The sequence below is a fragment of the Scomber scombrus genome, chromosome 6, assembly GCF_963691925.1.
Source record: "Scomber scombrus chromosome 6, fScoSco1.1, whole genome shotgun sequence".
NCBI classification, from domain to species: domain Eukaryota; kingdom Metazoa; phylum Chordata; class Actinopteri; order Scombriformes; family Scombridae; genus Scomber; species Scomber scombrus.
The window spans coordinates 13,008,219-13,024,220 of NC_084975.1; the positions used below are offsets into that span (position 1 = coordinate 13,008,219).

Consider the following 16,002-nt stretch of genomic DNA (forward strand, 5'->3'; position numbering starts at 1 on the left):
ATATTCAAAAAAAGGCCAATAATGACTAATGTTTTACCTGTCATTCCCATTGATAGAAAATATCTGATTTTGATTTGACATTTTTTCAACAGTGGACCACCACGTAACATTTGAACCAAAAAGCACATGTGAAAATCAACATGAATGATTTTTTGTGAGGGTGTGTATAAACAGTAACTCAGTAAACAGGGAAACAAACATTAATGGAAAGTCCAACAATCTGAGCAGGAAATTGGCCTAAAAAATATATCTTCATCTCATCAATACTTCCTCATGTTTTGGTCTCATCAAAAATGCAGAAAAGATAGGACTGCAAACCACACAACATTATCAACTATGAGTACAATGACTTCAGGGATGGTTTCTGTTTCATATGATAATGAACAATACACTTGTCTGATGCCTCACTGCTGAGTCATCACCAGCACATTTGAACTTAACACTGTGCTACTTTTATGTATTCATGTTTACTCATATGTAGCTTCTCCTTTCATAAGATTATTAAGTAGTGTTTTATTTTTGAGTGGGCAGTGAACTGTCACCCAGTTCCCTACAAAGTAAAACTGCATCAGTGACACATCTCTAATCTGTACAACACAGTTTGGCTTGAATGCCTCACAGGTCCATTTGAGTGTGAAGCAAAAATGATAAGGGGTCCTGATAAGCTGGGACCGTGTATCCGCTGAGGGAACACAATAGCCCCACTGAGCAGGCACGGGACCGGACACAAAATCCCAGCTGGCAGTCTTTATGCCCATGCTTAGGCTATCTTTCATCACTTCCCTGTTCTTCCTCCAGCATCTATCTGATTGAATTAATGCAGTCCCTTTTAAATAATAAAATCCCTGTGTGGCTCATTCAAATCGGAAAATAATTTTGTAACAATAAGAGATAAAGGCAGTTGTGGACAGATATTCCACTTGTTTTGGCAAATCAAAGGCAGCCATTGTTTAGATTATTGCTAGTACATCATACACATGCATTTTGTTGTCACCTTCCTAGACAGTTGTCTGAGCTGCTCTAATTATAATGCAGTTTTGTGCAATGAAACCACTGTTAAAGTGAGGCACATAGATTAAATATCTCTTCTCAGGTGTGTTCGTGTGTGTTGTTTTTGTTCTTACCCAGATCTATTACAACCGGTTTGGGTGCATGTTTGCCCTACGTGCCATTGGTGCCTGCTGCTTGTGCCCATCAACCAAGCGTTGTAAATACTTGTTACACTGGTTTAACGGTGCTTTCCCGTATTTCAGAGAATTATACATGATCTTGTTCCACTTACTGTAGATTCTCAAGAAACCATTCAAAGCAGATGATTCCATCACACACACACACACACACACACTCAAACACACACACACACACACACGCACACACACACACACACACACACACACACCTACACACACACACACACTTCTCACATAGCCTACAGCATTATGCATATGAAAGTTAGTTGATTTGAATCAGAGTTACTGGTTTTTTTAGTGGCCGTCATGGGTCTTCACATACTGAGGGTATGTAAAGCCTGAGTTTGCATTCACATGGCAGTGGTCTGCTAGGAAAATCAAGCTCCTGTCTCTTCGCACTGCAGAGGTTGGATCAGTCTAGACACATTTGCCTAACTGTCCACTTATCTTTAGGCAGTCACATCAAACATGTCCCCATATCACAGCTCACAGCAGCACTGTTCAAAAGTGAACCTAAGGCCAGATTTCAGATGTGTATGCTTCTCTGTGCCTCTGATGATTAGATGGAAAGTTCATCTCTCTGTGCTATATTAATTTTAAATAAAATATTAATTTTCACATAGAATACTTTGAGTCTTCATGGTTCAAATCAAACACAATGAATTATTAATAACAGTAGCATTTGGGGGGTCATGGTTAAATAACACACAATCCTATTCATCATGCTTTACTGCTCACTGTTTGTGGCAGCTTAGCAGTTGCAATTTGCGACACACTGATCATTGAGAACTTCCTTTTTTATTTCATGTAAGGATTTAAGACTTACACAACTTATATTCAAAAATTTTATTTATACATTCATCACAGCTATGCTGTATACATGTCACAATGTAAGTGCATACTGGCCATGACAAGTGCTGCTCTACAGGAGCTACAGTATAATTGCTCCATGTAAAAAGTAAAAGAACACAGAATCTAAACAATGGAATATGATGGATATGCACTTAAATTGCATTTCTTGTGTGTTTCATGAAACACAGTAGAACAATATGGCAATCAGTAGCTATTATCTTAGTCCAATCAGGAACAGTCACTGGCTAAATTATATCTCGCAATTTTCTTTATTTCATCCAATTGTCAAAGGAAAACAAAATTATTGCAAACTCCTTCAATCATTGGCAGTTTCTTGCTACAAGAAGTATATGTTTTGTCAAAGTTTTAGAAATCCCATCAAGTCTGATAGTAAGGTTAGAGGGTTAGATGTGTTTTTGATAATGACATAGCTGCCTGCTGGCAGCTTATATGTCAACTATATTTATTTGTAATTTCCTTTAGTTTGCATCATGACTGTGTTGTTTGTGACATGGATGACAGTTAGAGCAGAGCAAAACAAAGAAAATAAAACTGAAATGGATGCTAAGAGGAGTGGGCAAATTTTGAAGCCATCGGGAAAGATAATAACAAAATGTGGTGTCAATCAATACCACACTATGTAAAGAAGGGTTACAAAAGCAAGATAAATCAGAGTACAGATAAGACACAGATTTGCTTGTGAACACAGGCCAAAGACAGAAGTCTTTTATTGACACTGCTTTTATCTCATTGACCATCGAGGCCCAGTCAGACATCTGTTGCCTGCAGGAACCAGCCCGGCAGCAATGGCACGCACTGGCAAACAATTAACTGTGTGGCATTTCACACTGTCACGACAAAACAGAAATGACCTCCACTATCTCTAGGTGCACAGCTTATTAAAGTCAAGCTTGTAAAAGACTCAAGACTTACAGCTGTGGATCTAATTCACACTCTGTTGGCAGACAATATTGATCAAGTCTGGGCAAGTCGGAAAATGCTGACTGACATGAATGGTCAGCTATTACAGAATATTTCGTGGTTTCATAGCAACTGATCTACATAATGACACATAAAATGGCAAATTCTGACAAACTGAATAAAAACAATGACAGGCTTTATTTTTATCAAACATCAACAAACATTTATACACTTTTCTTTACAAGTCAGTAAATGCAAAAGATGAAATGAAGCAAATGAACCATACTGTTATTTTGATGTACATGTTTATAATTCATCTCTTATTAATGCATTCTAGTATTTTATTGCTGCATTGTGTGTATAGAGTTTTTATGCAGTTATCAAGCAATACTTCCTTCACTTCACAGTGTCAATGTCAAATACATCCAACACCCAACCCGTTTGTTGCATGTATTTCAAATGTTATATCAGCATGTGCTCCTCTGGGACTTAAAGAAAGTAACTGATTTGAAATAATATAAGAAAAAAAATCACATGTTTTATGAAAGCTTTTTGGCAGTTTTGATATTATTTCCCTACCAAGATCTTATGTAAACGTAAGATTTGACTGCTGATATAATGAGCTTTCTTTTTTTTTTTAAATAAGGGACAATATAGAAGATTTTAGTGCAGTGTCACAGCAAAGGGATACATTCAAAGAAAAAAGTGATACAATAATGATAAACAATGTGTAAACAGTCCAAACATGTCTTTATCAAAAACAGTCAGTAAAAACTACAACAAAACATCAGGCAACATCAAACAAAAACATAAATTAATGAAATTGTCACTTCTCTGACTCCCTCCATCCTCTTGCATTCCTTCCAAATTTGTAAACCAGTCTGCGTCCGTCTACTCGTTCTAAGATTTCCCTTTTGTAGTAATATCTGTAACAGAACACAGATGGGCAAACCATAAATTAAATTCACAACGAAGTAATTACAGAACATAGAAAGTACTTTTGAAATGATAATACATAAAATACATGGTAATATACTTGTGAAAGATTCTATTTAAATTTTCTATTCTGTTTTTGCTTGCATATCTAATACCTTTACAGTAAATGGAACTATTTGTGGTTCAGTTACTCTTGTCAGCATAAACTGAAAAAAAGTGATTGACACATTTGGAAAATAGAAAGAAATTGTTTCTATAAAATCATAAATTGTTGTCTGTACCTTTCAGTTTTTTGCGCAGATTAGTGAATTTTAGAGGTGCTGGTAGGTATATTATTCACCTTTAGACAGAATCAGACTAGTCGTTTCCCTCAGTCTTCATGCTAAGATGAGATAATTGTCTGCTGGCTCTAGCATTAAAGCATAAAAATTTCAAAGTGGTTTTGAACATCTAACTATTAATCTAAAGCAAATACACATATTTCCCAGAATGTCTTTCCTTGTTTTCCCCACCCTGTCATTTATATTCCTGAGTGACTCAGCAGCCATAAGTAGATACAATGGTAAATCATTATTCTTTTACTACGGAGCTGTATTAAATTACAGTAACAGCTTTTATCAGTTCATTTGAATCTTTTATGTGTTGCCATTTCAATATGTGATCAAAGTATGAGGTAATAAAAGTATGTCTGGCTAATTTTATTCATTATTTTGTCTTTTTCACCAGTTTTATTGTTACATATTCCTGCAAAATGTTTCAAAAAAACTGATGATAGGTAAGCTTTTTTAGAGAGTTCATTACAGACACGCTGCAAAAAGGAGGATAATAATCAACAGGGAGGAGAGAAGTTAAAAGTTACTTTAGCCTCTCTGTTGTTTTGTTAGTACCTAAAAATATAAAATCCCTTGATTCACTGCAAAGATTGATTCATGTTCTCAGTATAAGCACAGTTCAATGAAAGTAATTCAAATGAAAAGAATGATCTGAAAGGAAGTTGGTTTTGTTGTTATTTCGTTGCTATTGTTATTCATAGCAGAGTGCACTGATATGTTTGGTGATGCCATCAAGCTGCAAATCCTTATGCTGCACCACAGTAAATAGAAAATCAGCTTTGTGGTCACACTGACAATACCTGCGGGCACATTTTGTAGTTCCCAGTGGTTTGCACTACAATGAAATTAAGCCTATTAGATTAGTTCATTTGAATGTAAAGCTGTGACTATTGCAGCAGCCAGCAATATTTCTGAGGAGAAGGCCATTTCAGTTCATTTGGGATAAAAGTAAAACAACAAAAATCAGTCAATTTTCAGTGATGGATAGTGGATAGTGATTTTAGATGTAGCTATTACTCTTGATGATGTCACCAGTTAACACCTGAAGTTGCTTCGAAGTACATTTAGTTGTTACAGTATGCTCTTTTCAGTAGTAAGTGCATTATAAGCTGCTTAAGAAAATTGGATTAGAAACAATGCAGTGTGAAATTTCCTACTCAACATAGATTTTACAAGCTATTGACAAACTAAAGAAAACCCCTGTGTAAATGCAGGATGAAAGCACAGAGAGTTTCAGTCTCTTAGATGAAAAGTGAAGAAATGACACGCTGCATGATAACATTGAGGGATCACCTAGTAGTGAAAATGTTGCCTATTAGCATGTAAAAAGGGTAGGATTAACAAGCTAAAACTTCAGCCTACACCTTTTCTGTCAATTTATTTTTGTTTTCCTTTTAATTTAATGCCTTATTGTTATTTATTTATGCATATGTGCTTTCTTTTTGAAAAATTGTTAATAATGACTGAATTCAATTATTACTACAAACTGAGTATTAAAATCTATGTGTCTTGACTATTAGTTATTTTCATTCTATTTACAGCCATTCGCTGAAAATAAAATATTAAAACAATTGAGAACTTGATTTCACTCAGGGTGCATTGTTTAACCATAACTGTATGTGTTTAGAGTATCTATTCATAACTACATGTGTGGTAGCTTTGCAGGTGTACCTCATTGCACGACTCAGTTTCTCGTAGGTCATGCTGCTGTTATTCTTCTTCTTGCCCCATAACTGTGCCACCGCCTCTGACTTTAGGAAGCGGAAAACCCCCTCTGTCCGATCCTCCCACTTTATCAGCCCTGGGTTGCGCTCAGGGTTCAGTAGAATGTCCCTGATGAACTCCCATAAATGGGTACCTCTTGGGTCTGTTTGGAAAAAGATGTAAATTGAATAAAAACGTCTGTTCAAAATAAATAAATAAATAAATAAAAGTTAACAATATGTAAGTATATATTTGTTGTACTCACTGTGTTTTTTGACCTGATGCGGACGACTGTAAGATCTTTTTATGTCTGAAAAACAGACAAACAAATTGCTATGAATCCTTCGATCTACTTACTTTCATTTGTAAAATGTATTTTGCGGCTCCATGAAAATCATAAAGTGTGAACATGTGGCATTGTGGACTGGTTTTGAATTCAGGTAATAGTCATCATGAATTCTTTACCAGGGCTAGAGGGGGTCGGGGAGGCGACGGGGAGGGGGTGGATCGAGGGGTCGTAGATTTCTAAGTTAACAGAGAAAAAAAAAGAATCAAAGTCAATATTTAATTCATCTGACACATGATAAAATGAAACACTGGTGGTAGGAAACGTCAGATAAAGTACCTCCAGGGGGATAGCTGACATCTGGAAATGGACAGGAAAAGTCTACTGTAAAAGAAAAAGAGAAGGTTAAGTGGAAGCATAATGTATCAAGAATTAATATTTTGATTCATCTGAATAACTGTGGGCAAACCAGTCTGTGTTGACTGCTTTCTGTTTGCTTATAATTGGCTGGAGAGACTCTTACGTTCTGGTTTGAGTTCCAGTTGCCCTATTTCCACATGGTACTGTCCTGTGTAGGGATAAGAAGGAACAAGGTCATAAATTGATTATCAATACAAAGAAAGGGATGAAATTCATGGGTGTATTATTTGAAAATTGATTAATCGTTCCCACATTTATGCTGAGACATAAAAACTATTGACCAAATTACTGCCAACAGTTTTGAGAGCCCTTCTATGTCCCTTCATTGTATATTACATAGTGATATTTTAGCATTGTATTGTATCAGAAAAATGTATTTTATTTCTTTATGGTATTTGAAGAAACTGTTACATGGCCCAAACATAGAGCTGGTGCAGCATTTCAGAAAGAACCATAACATTTACTCTTTCCATAAAAGATGGTAAAAGGAGCAACAGATTTCCCTACACTTCCTGCACATTTATCTGTTTTCATTGCTCTTGAGGATACAATAAGGTGGAGATATCAAATAATCTCTTTCCAATAGAAAGCTACAAGAGAAATGTAATCTAAATGTTCATAACCACTAGCATGAACAATTCCCACGTTACTGGGCACTATGATCTCAAGTTTTTGTTATCATATTATCCAGGTATCAAAGTCAATCTGACAATGATATTTAATGTTTAAAAATGTAACACCTTGTCCCAAGAAACCTAGCTGGTCTCTTGCGGCCAGCAACAACAATAGCATCATTGTGCTGCATAGTCTGGTTTACCTTGACTGTCTAAAAAAACTGGAGGTTAAACCTGTTGTGCCTGGTCTCTCATCATTGGTGTTGTTTTGAAATGCCATCAACTACAGCCGTTACATAAAACATGTTGTGCTGATGTCATTCACCACATAATGGATAAGGATCTGTGCCATATTTTCCCTTGAACTTCCTGTACACAACTCATAATAGTTAAAAGCTCACAGGTGAAGCTTCAGTTGAACTCCAGTTTCTATACAATACCCTGTTTCTTCTTTCAAACTCTAATTACAAAACTGTGGATGAGCCAATTTTCAGCTTGTTTCTTGGCTTTGCACCCCCTCTGTGCTTTGTTGATAGACCCACTCTGGCAAGTGCAAACAACAAATCCATCATCTTCCCTTGCTTAAAGCAGTTTTGCCCCTCTACACAGCACCATGCAGTGTGACCCCTGACAGGCTCTGTGATCCCTTCTCAGCAACACTTCATCAAAACCTCCAGACCCAACTCGAATCACCCAGCTTCTCCTTTATTGGGACTAATCATCTTTCTTTTTTCCCCCTCATCCCCTTCTCAGAATTTCAGACCCACCACTCCACTTGAGCTCTGTGAGGCTGTGGAAGAGAATGGGTCCCACACTGCCTGCGGCACGGATGAAGTCCTGGTAGCTCAGGCTGCAGAGCTGATGGCCGTCCATATCAAAGTTTTGGAAGGGAATGTTGGAGGCATCGATCTGGTGCATGTCCATGACTTGCTGCAGCCACTCCCACACCTGGTACTTACTCCAGAACTGAGGCTGGGAGTCATGAGGCCACAGGCGACTTGTGTAACCAGACATCACCATTGGAACTGGGGACAAGCATAGAGTTAGAGGGCAAAAATCAGTAGGAAAGTATGAAAACATTTTTTTTTAAACTGCATTTATCTGTACGAGTGAATTGATTTTGTGTAAATGTAAATATACATCTGATGAGGGAAACATAAATTCTGCTACAGGAGGTATTTTTCATTAATATGCAGAACAGTTTACCAAAAGAGCTGTTGAGCTACTACTCAGTTGAGAGCTGTCAGAGCTCTGGGCTCACCAGGTACTTCAGTTTTTTACTTTTTAATGTTTTCTTCTTTTTTGTATTCATATTGCATTGAAGTTTCATAACCAGAAAGCAGATAAGCAGATTGTTGAAAAGAGAGCAATCAGAATCCTTCAGCAGAATTTTTTTGGGCGTTTTAGTTTATTATTTAAACAATTTAAGGGATTTAAGTAAGTGAAGAGTGCATGCCTAATGCCAGGACGGCATACTGTAGGCATCATTAATAGTGCATAGTGTGCATCATATGTCTCACCATCAGGGTAGGAGTTATTGGGGCCCCAGGTAGTGGTCAGCTGACTGTCCAGGGTGGTGGTTGGAGTGACGCTCATATTTTAGCCGTTACACTCTGATGTACCATGGCCCAGGGGCTGTGGTAGGAGAGGAGTAGTTTAATGTATGGATAGATTGAAAATGAAATAATATTTTTTGCAAATTTAGGACACTGAATGTAACACAAAATACATAATGATTTCATTTAAATGTACAAATATTAACAAAACATTCTGGCAATATATGCAATATAGGAGTTTGTTTAAGCAAAGATTTGTTTAGATGAAACTGGATACATTAATTGTTGTTGTTTTAAAAAAAAATTGAATGTATTTGCCTAAAAGCCTTACATGAGCAAACAAGTAGTAAAACAAAGGTGTTCAGTGTTCTGTCAGTTTCAAGCTGTTAATTGAACATACAAAACTTAGAACAAATTGGTGAGTTAGTTTTTGTTTTATGATTGAGGCTCAATTGTTTTTACACATTGAAAACATATATATGTATTCTGTCAGTTTTCCAAGCCTATATTTACTTCATATTGTAGCATCATGATCTCAGTAAATGCTCAAAATACCTTTAAAACAGAAACATGTTGCTTCCGTTTGAGTTACTTCTCTGCATCTATATAACATTATTGTATTTTCTATAAGTTACAATGATTTAACTTCTGTTTTGCACCTGTTTGTTCAATTGAGAGTTGATTTCATTATTAGTAGAGGTTGCTTGCTCTGCTACCTTGCATGTTTCAAATTTTAAGATTACGATTACAGTGCTGTATACAGAGCATAATAAATAAAGGCATGTTTCAGCCTTAACCGCAAGTATGTTTGCATCCCATGTAAATAAAGCTTGTCAGAATTTCAGCAGCCCCACTGTTTTTCCCAGTGGGCGCCAGAGAAGTATTGCACAAATCAACAGTGGCCGTCATGTCTGACACTTTTCACTGCCAATAACTGGTTTTATGTTACTCTTTTAAGTTAGATGGAATTGGATTATCACTGGTTGGGGCGTGAGACACAACATGCAAGTTACTTTTTTCTAATTACATCAGTACAAGCCATTAATATTGTCAAAAAAATACACTACACTTATACATTCTACAGTCTATACATTGCTGGTTTTGTTTATGTTGTTAACACAATCAATCCATCCTGTCTTCTGTTACTATTTTACAACATTTAAAAACTTAATTTATTTACAAAGTGTAATAAAATGTACTTTCTTTTAAAGTTACTGGAAACACTGCTGTTGTAAATGTTATTGAGCTATCATATAATAGTGAAACTGTCAAAGGTCAACACAATGAGGATTTCATCATGTTGACCTTTGACAGTTTCATTATGGTTTGATAACCACCTGTTTCAGATGGCTACACAATGAGGCTAATTCTTTACACACTGACACACATTTAGCTTGTTCTCTTACAGATCATAATCATACCTTTATGGTTGGTCATAAAAAGAAAAAAACAATTTAAACCAAGCCCTGTCACAGGTTTTAACAGCACTATTCAAATGCAATGCTGTGCTGTCAACCTGACACGTCTGTGACATAAAGATGGACAGTAGAATCTGGTTAAACATCTGGCAAATCATCTGTATAACAACTTTAAGTCAAGATCTCTGGATTATATTTCCCCAGGAGATAAGCGACACATGCTGCCATGCCAAGGTAGATCAGCTCATGAGTTGACAATTTGCCAGGTCTGTTCAAACATTATGCTGCGTGTTAACCCTTCACTCCTGTCTTTTCCTGCCAAGCAGGCATCAACAAGGAAACTAGTAGTTTCTGCCAATGCAACAATCATGTAGCAGTGCCAGAAGAAAGGAGTGGAGGATCAATATCCCGTTAGCTGAGTTATAGTAAAAAAGACACTTTTTATGCCTTTGTGATGGTGTGCAGAGATCAACAGCACTTTTGTGAGGTGGTTCACATGAGCATTGTGTCAATTCTTCATGTTTTTTTAGCTCCAATGGCTTTAAAGTAGCATTTAACCTGACCAGATTGGTCTTTCTCCTGTTTTAATTCACTCAGTTTTATGCTTTACTTTTTATGAACTTTTTTTTACTCACTTTTTTTACTCTAAAGATTGCGTTTGAAACTAGCCCATAATTAAAATTGAGGTTGATGCTGTGGCATCAAATATGCAACCTGTCCGTGACACCAACAGCTTGAACAGACTGAGGAGGTGCAGTGTTGACAGTGTGAGAGAGTACTGAAAAAATGCGAGTACAGGAGAATATATTAAAGTTAATGCATCATAGTGCATAGCATTAAATACAACTTTTCAGGGATTTAATATTCTCTCAATACATGTAAGCAAAAACATCTTCAAAATGTTAATTTCCTTGTTTGCACTATTCAGGGTTCCATTTTCAAAACAGTACACTCAGTGTCTCAATTTTCAATAATGCTATACTGATTTTCAGTATGACAGCATAAAAGATAAAAAAGAAAGAAAATATGTATATATATCATTATAGAATTAAATGGCATTAAAACACATCAAGCCTATTAAAACCAGCCTTCGGCTCAATTCTATTTTTTCAGTCATTTTGAAAAGCACTGGTTGCCCAGCACCAGTATAGCTGCCTACCAGAGCAGTAGACTGGGGTCCGGCCAGGCCTGATAGAGGTCTCACGTAGCTCCACTCTCAATTCTGCTGAAAAGAGATCAATTAAGTTCCTGCAGATTCCAATACTTTAGAGGAATAATGTTTACAGTCAGACAGGGTGAGTTCTTTTGTGTCCCAATTCTTTGAATTAACAGATGAAAGCATGTAGACACACTAGGTGCTGCCCCACCACAATGGGTGTTTTATCCTCCTAACTTCCTTATCCTGCTCCAATTGGCTACCTGCTCACACCAGGTAAGGTATTTGCATAATGCACACCCACACACCAACAACCCACCTCCTACACACAGAGATATAAAACTTATTCACACACACACACACACACACACACACACACACACACACACACACACACACACACACACACACACACACACACACACACACACACACACACACACACCTGGCACAACTTTTATAGTCTCTTTTGGCAGTGTTTCTCACTTAATCTCTTTCAAACTCGCACTCTTTCAAGCAGAAAAACACACACTCATGAATAGACATATACAGAGGCATGCATCCAAACACACTCAAAGCCCACATAGGGAAAACATTTTAAAGTCATTGTTCATATGGTTGCTTAATATAGTGTTTAACCTTTAAAAAAAAGTCCCCTGTGTTATTATTTAGCACAGCATTTGTTTTTCTTATTTCATCATGATGAATGAGGTGCTGACAGTTTAGGTAAAAGGACCTGAGAGAATTTGTTCCTTTTCCTTTTTGAATGCATGGTAAAAAAAAAAACATTAGTGGCTGTCTGCTTGAAAATACTGTAAGAAAACGCCTTCATCATGGTTACACATTTACAAATGTCTGTAATGTTCCACCGTGTCTTTGTTCTCACACAGTGGCCTCTTTCAGCCTTGAGTTTGCAAATTAAATTTGCACTTGATATCTGTTTGAGGGATGATCGCTATTTAGAACAGGCTTCATTTTAGTCTCACCAAGAGGTACGGATGACCTCACCAATCACTTCGCACTTTGATCAACTCTTAAAATAGCGCCCAATGGATCACAGTGATCCACAGGTATGGACTGACAGATGTCAATTATATGCATCTCATAAATCCCAGTGAGAATTCCATAGCAATGTCAGACATGGAATATCAAAAGCTGCTTTATTATACGTGAAATCTTTGTCAGTGTTCATTTATGCTGAACTAGTTTCTTTTCCAGTTATCATGTCTTTCTGTTTTTGGCATTCACAGGATTTGCTGGCTTTGAAGAGGACATCAAATAATACTGTAAATGACATGTTAAATTGAGTTGAATCACAGCCCGTACTATTATCCAAAAGATCTTCGTTCTATTCAAATCAGCCACCATGCATTCCATCAAGCACTTCACTGTACTCATAAAGAAAGACAGTGAATGTGAAAGTAATTAGATCAAAACATGTTCATCTTGTTTAGCTGTTGTTTTTTTTCAGTTCATATAAGTCAAATCCAGAACATGCATTACCAAATGAAAACCAGCAAGGTTAAACAAACAGTATCCATTCAGAAGTAAATGTGTCAAAAAAAATCTATTTTGCTGAACTTTGTTACCCTTCATATCCGCTGTCGCTCTATACTGACAACAATCAGAGGGAGTTCAAACATTCTATTTTTGCTTGACGCCAATTAGTGTTTTGGCTGAGATCTAAATCTGATCTGTAGCATTGTACCACTACAGTACCTCTTGGGACCAGAGGCACTAACAGTATGATGTTAATAATTGAAGTGACTTTGAGCAGGGTTGAACTGTATAATAGGCTGAAGCAGGGAGACGTCTGTGAGAAAGTGTCAGGTTTCTTTCAGAGCTTCCTCAGCAGAGTTGTGCGGAGGGGAACAAGAGGTAATGCTGAACAAATAAACTCAATTATTTTGGTCTTATATAATATGGATCTATTGATGCAATCATATAAAACCAGTTCCTAGTCTTACATCTCTGATCATTTCAAGAAAACTAGAATAAAAATGCATTGCTCTATTAAACAGCATGTCATAGGCTAAAATTGATGGCCTTTCCTCATTTCACACATCCCTATGATCAACATACTAAGCTTCTGTGCTCTCCACAGTTCACACTGAGCACACTTTGAGAGCTCTCTTTGAGTGTGTGCGTTTGACTTGGACTCCTGCCCACAGCTCAGCCTCAGAGGTAATGAGGGAATCCAGTGTGAGTGTGATTATCTCTGGGAGTTACTCTCATCTCCCCATGCACGCCAGATCGCTACATTCCTAATGGTAAAACTCGCCACTCCTGATCTCCCTGCGTCTTTCTGACACTGTCCTACCTACGAGGGCTTACGGATAAGTCGCCTTTGGCCCTCCCAGCAGCCCTCTTGCTGCCTATTTGAAACACAGGTGTGATTTTCTGGATTTTTTGCAGCAGTTTCCCATCTTCTTTCTAAAGGGTAAAGTGCCTCCAGGGTGTAATTTGGGACCTAAACCACGTTTGGTCCTGTCCCACTGTGAATGCCTGACCAGATTTTATTATAGGTAAGATTAATATGCCCAACAGCAGTGAACTGAAGTAACACACTTTTCATTATGGCCAGCAGTTTGGCCTGTCTTTTAAATTCGTTTTTTTCTTTCTTTCTTTGTCAAACCTTTTTTTTTTTTTTGTGGTTATGTCACAAGGAGAGCTTCATATTTGGCATCTCATTTCATAGATTTTTCAGGGTGGATGTGGGTCGACATATGCAGAGGTCCACTGGGGAAACAGCAAAAGGGAGAAACAGAGTGGGAGAGATCAAAGTCTGTCAAATCAACCTAGTAACATCATGAGAGTCAGTGAAGACATCCTCCCAGACACAAGAAAATGTCATCAAAATGCTGGAATTATAGGCAGTGTCATCTATTTTTAAGTACAGAGTCAAGTGGAGGCTTATGTCACCATCCAATAATAGTACACTACTGATCCATTTATAAAGAGGCTTATAACTTGCTTAGTGCTACTATTAAATATTAATGCTTTATTTGAGGATGCGGTCAAAAGTTTACCTTTGACAGGAAAGCCTGTCAAAGCTGTCAGTCAGAAGAAACAGACAAGACAGGAGGAAGGTACAGTTTGCATGCTCTAATGAACGGGAACTTATTAGCAGGAGTATGTCTATTACTGTCCCACTTGCCCCCCCCTCTTTCATTAGCTGCTTATCACGCCTGTTAGTGTCATCTTTAATACTTCACATTTTGATTAGCATATGATCCATGGGGAAAGAAGGAAAAATCATTTTATTAGTGTCAATTACTGCTACAAATGACAATTTCACTGCCTAAATTGTAATTGTACGTTTCCTCCCTGTCAAAGAACAGAAAAATGAATTATTCACAATCATCTTCCTTTCTTGTTCTTTTGAACTCCTCCATGTCTATTTGATCGGCTGTATTATTCACTCTGCATGGAGAACACAAGTTCTGCATGTTTCACAACTGATATGTTCAGATGCAGGGCTGCTGGAGCATGTCATGACTGATGTAAGATTACCTTTTCACCTGCAGTGTCCAGGAGCTTGAGTGCACTTGATAAGGTAGTGTTGATTTCTCCTCCACCCATAGGTGACACTGTTGTCTCATACTGTGGGGAGCTCTGAACGCTAGGTTATGTGACGAGTGAAGAACACAGATGTGATATGAGAATGTGTAGGCGATGACATGCGCCCTGACAGTTATTGACTACATTGTCCATGGATGCTGCTACTCATACAGTAACCTACATTCATTATCAGCTCTTACACAGAGGTGTAAGAAGGAAACGTGAGAGACAAAGAGAGATGAGAGACAGGACAGAGGGAAAGAGATGACTCCAAGGAGTGCAGCAGTTGTTTGTTGTGTCATAGCTATATTGTGCTGCTATAGTGGCAGCTTCTTGTGTTTCAATTAACACATTGCTGAGATGGATAACACGGTTCTTCCTAGGCAGCAATGACTGATTGTCCTTCACTGTCCCAACTACTGCAGGTACAAGACATCAATGAAACAGCCCATCTTTTAAAATGAGACCTACATATTGAAGATGTAACCTCCAACACAAATGAACACTGTAGTATTATATATAAGTTCGGAAGGGGAGTTAGGGAATAAATATGTGATGTTTTGAATCTGTAGCCCTGGTTACAATTACTAATACTGAAATGAAGTATGTGAAAGATGTGGCTCATATTGGTGAACGCAGAGATGATTATCACCCAACCCTGCAGTTCCCCTCAGCTCTGTGGAGCGTTTTGTTTTGATTTTATGGCCTGCAACTTTACAGCTTTGGTTCACTCTGCTCTCATCAACATCATTTGCAGACAACTGCTTTCAACAAAAATGCTCTAAAAACCTACTGTACACTACCTGCACGGCTCCAAACATGCTCTGTGTTCCATATATTTTTCTCAGGACTTGGTGAAGAGCAAAACATAGTTAAAAGCACAAAGAATATTAGACTAACATACTCTGCTGTGTAAATAAGCAATCTTTCATTATCATATAAACTCAAATGTGACAATATTCTATTTGATTCTAGTTTGATGCAGTGATGTTAGTTTCTAGTTGATGCAGGTTTAGGGCAATAATTGTACATTTTGGGAAAATGTGCTTAATTCAG

General features: G+C 37.4%; 1 protein-coding gene across 1 annotated transcript; it reads right to left on the reverse strand.

The window, feature by feature from the left end:
* Positions 1-3,789: 3,789 nt before the first annotated feature.
* On the reverse strand, positions 3,790-11,562 carry ehf (ets homologous factor). The gene is made up of 9 exons (XM_062421034.1): positions 11,389-11,562; positions 8,776-8,890; positions 8,023-8,280; positions 6,745-6,789; positions 6,561-6,605; positions 6,401-6,460; positions 6,201-6,245; positions 5,903-6,098; positions 3,790-3,889 (listed from the first exon to the last, which is right to left on the reverse strand). The coding sequence occupies exons 2-9, from the start codon at positions 8,849-8,851 to the stop codon at positions 3,790-3,792; spliced, it is 825 nt and encodes a 274-aa protein (XP_062277018.1). The 5' UTR covers positions 8,852-8,890; positions 11,389-11,562.
* Between the last annotated feature and the right edge of the window lie 4,440 nt (positions 11,563-16,002).

Bases quoted from the DNA above. Each gene is read 5' to 3' on its own strand.
- ehf (XM_062421034.1), bottom strand. From the start codon at position 8,851: ATGAGCGTCACTCCAACCACCACCCTGGACAGTCAGCTGACCACTACC. The intron at 6,606-6,744 runs GTAAGAGTCTCT...TTTCTTTTACAG, and splicing joins ACTGGAACTCAAACCAGAAC to TAGACTTTTCCTGTCCATTT. The intron at 6,246-6,400 runs GTAAAGAATTCA...TCTGTTTTTCAG, and splicing joins CCCGACCCCCTCTAGCCCTG to ACATAAAAAGATCTTACAGT.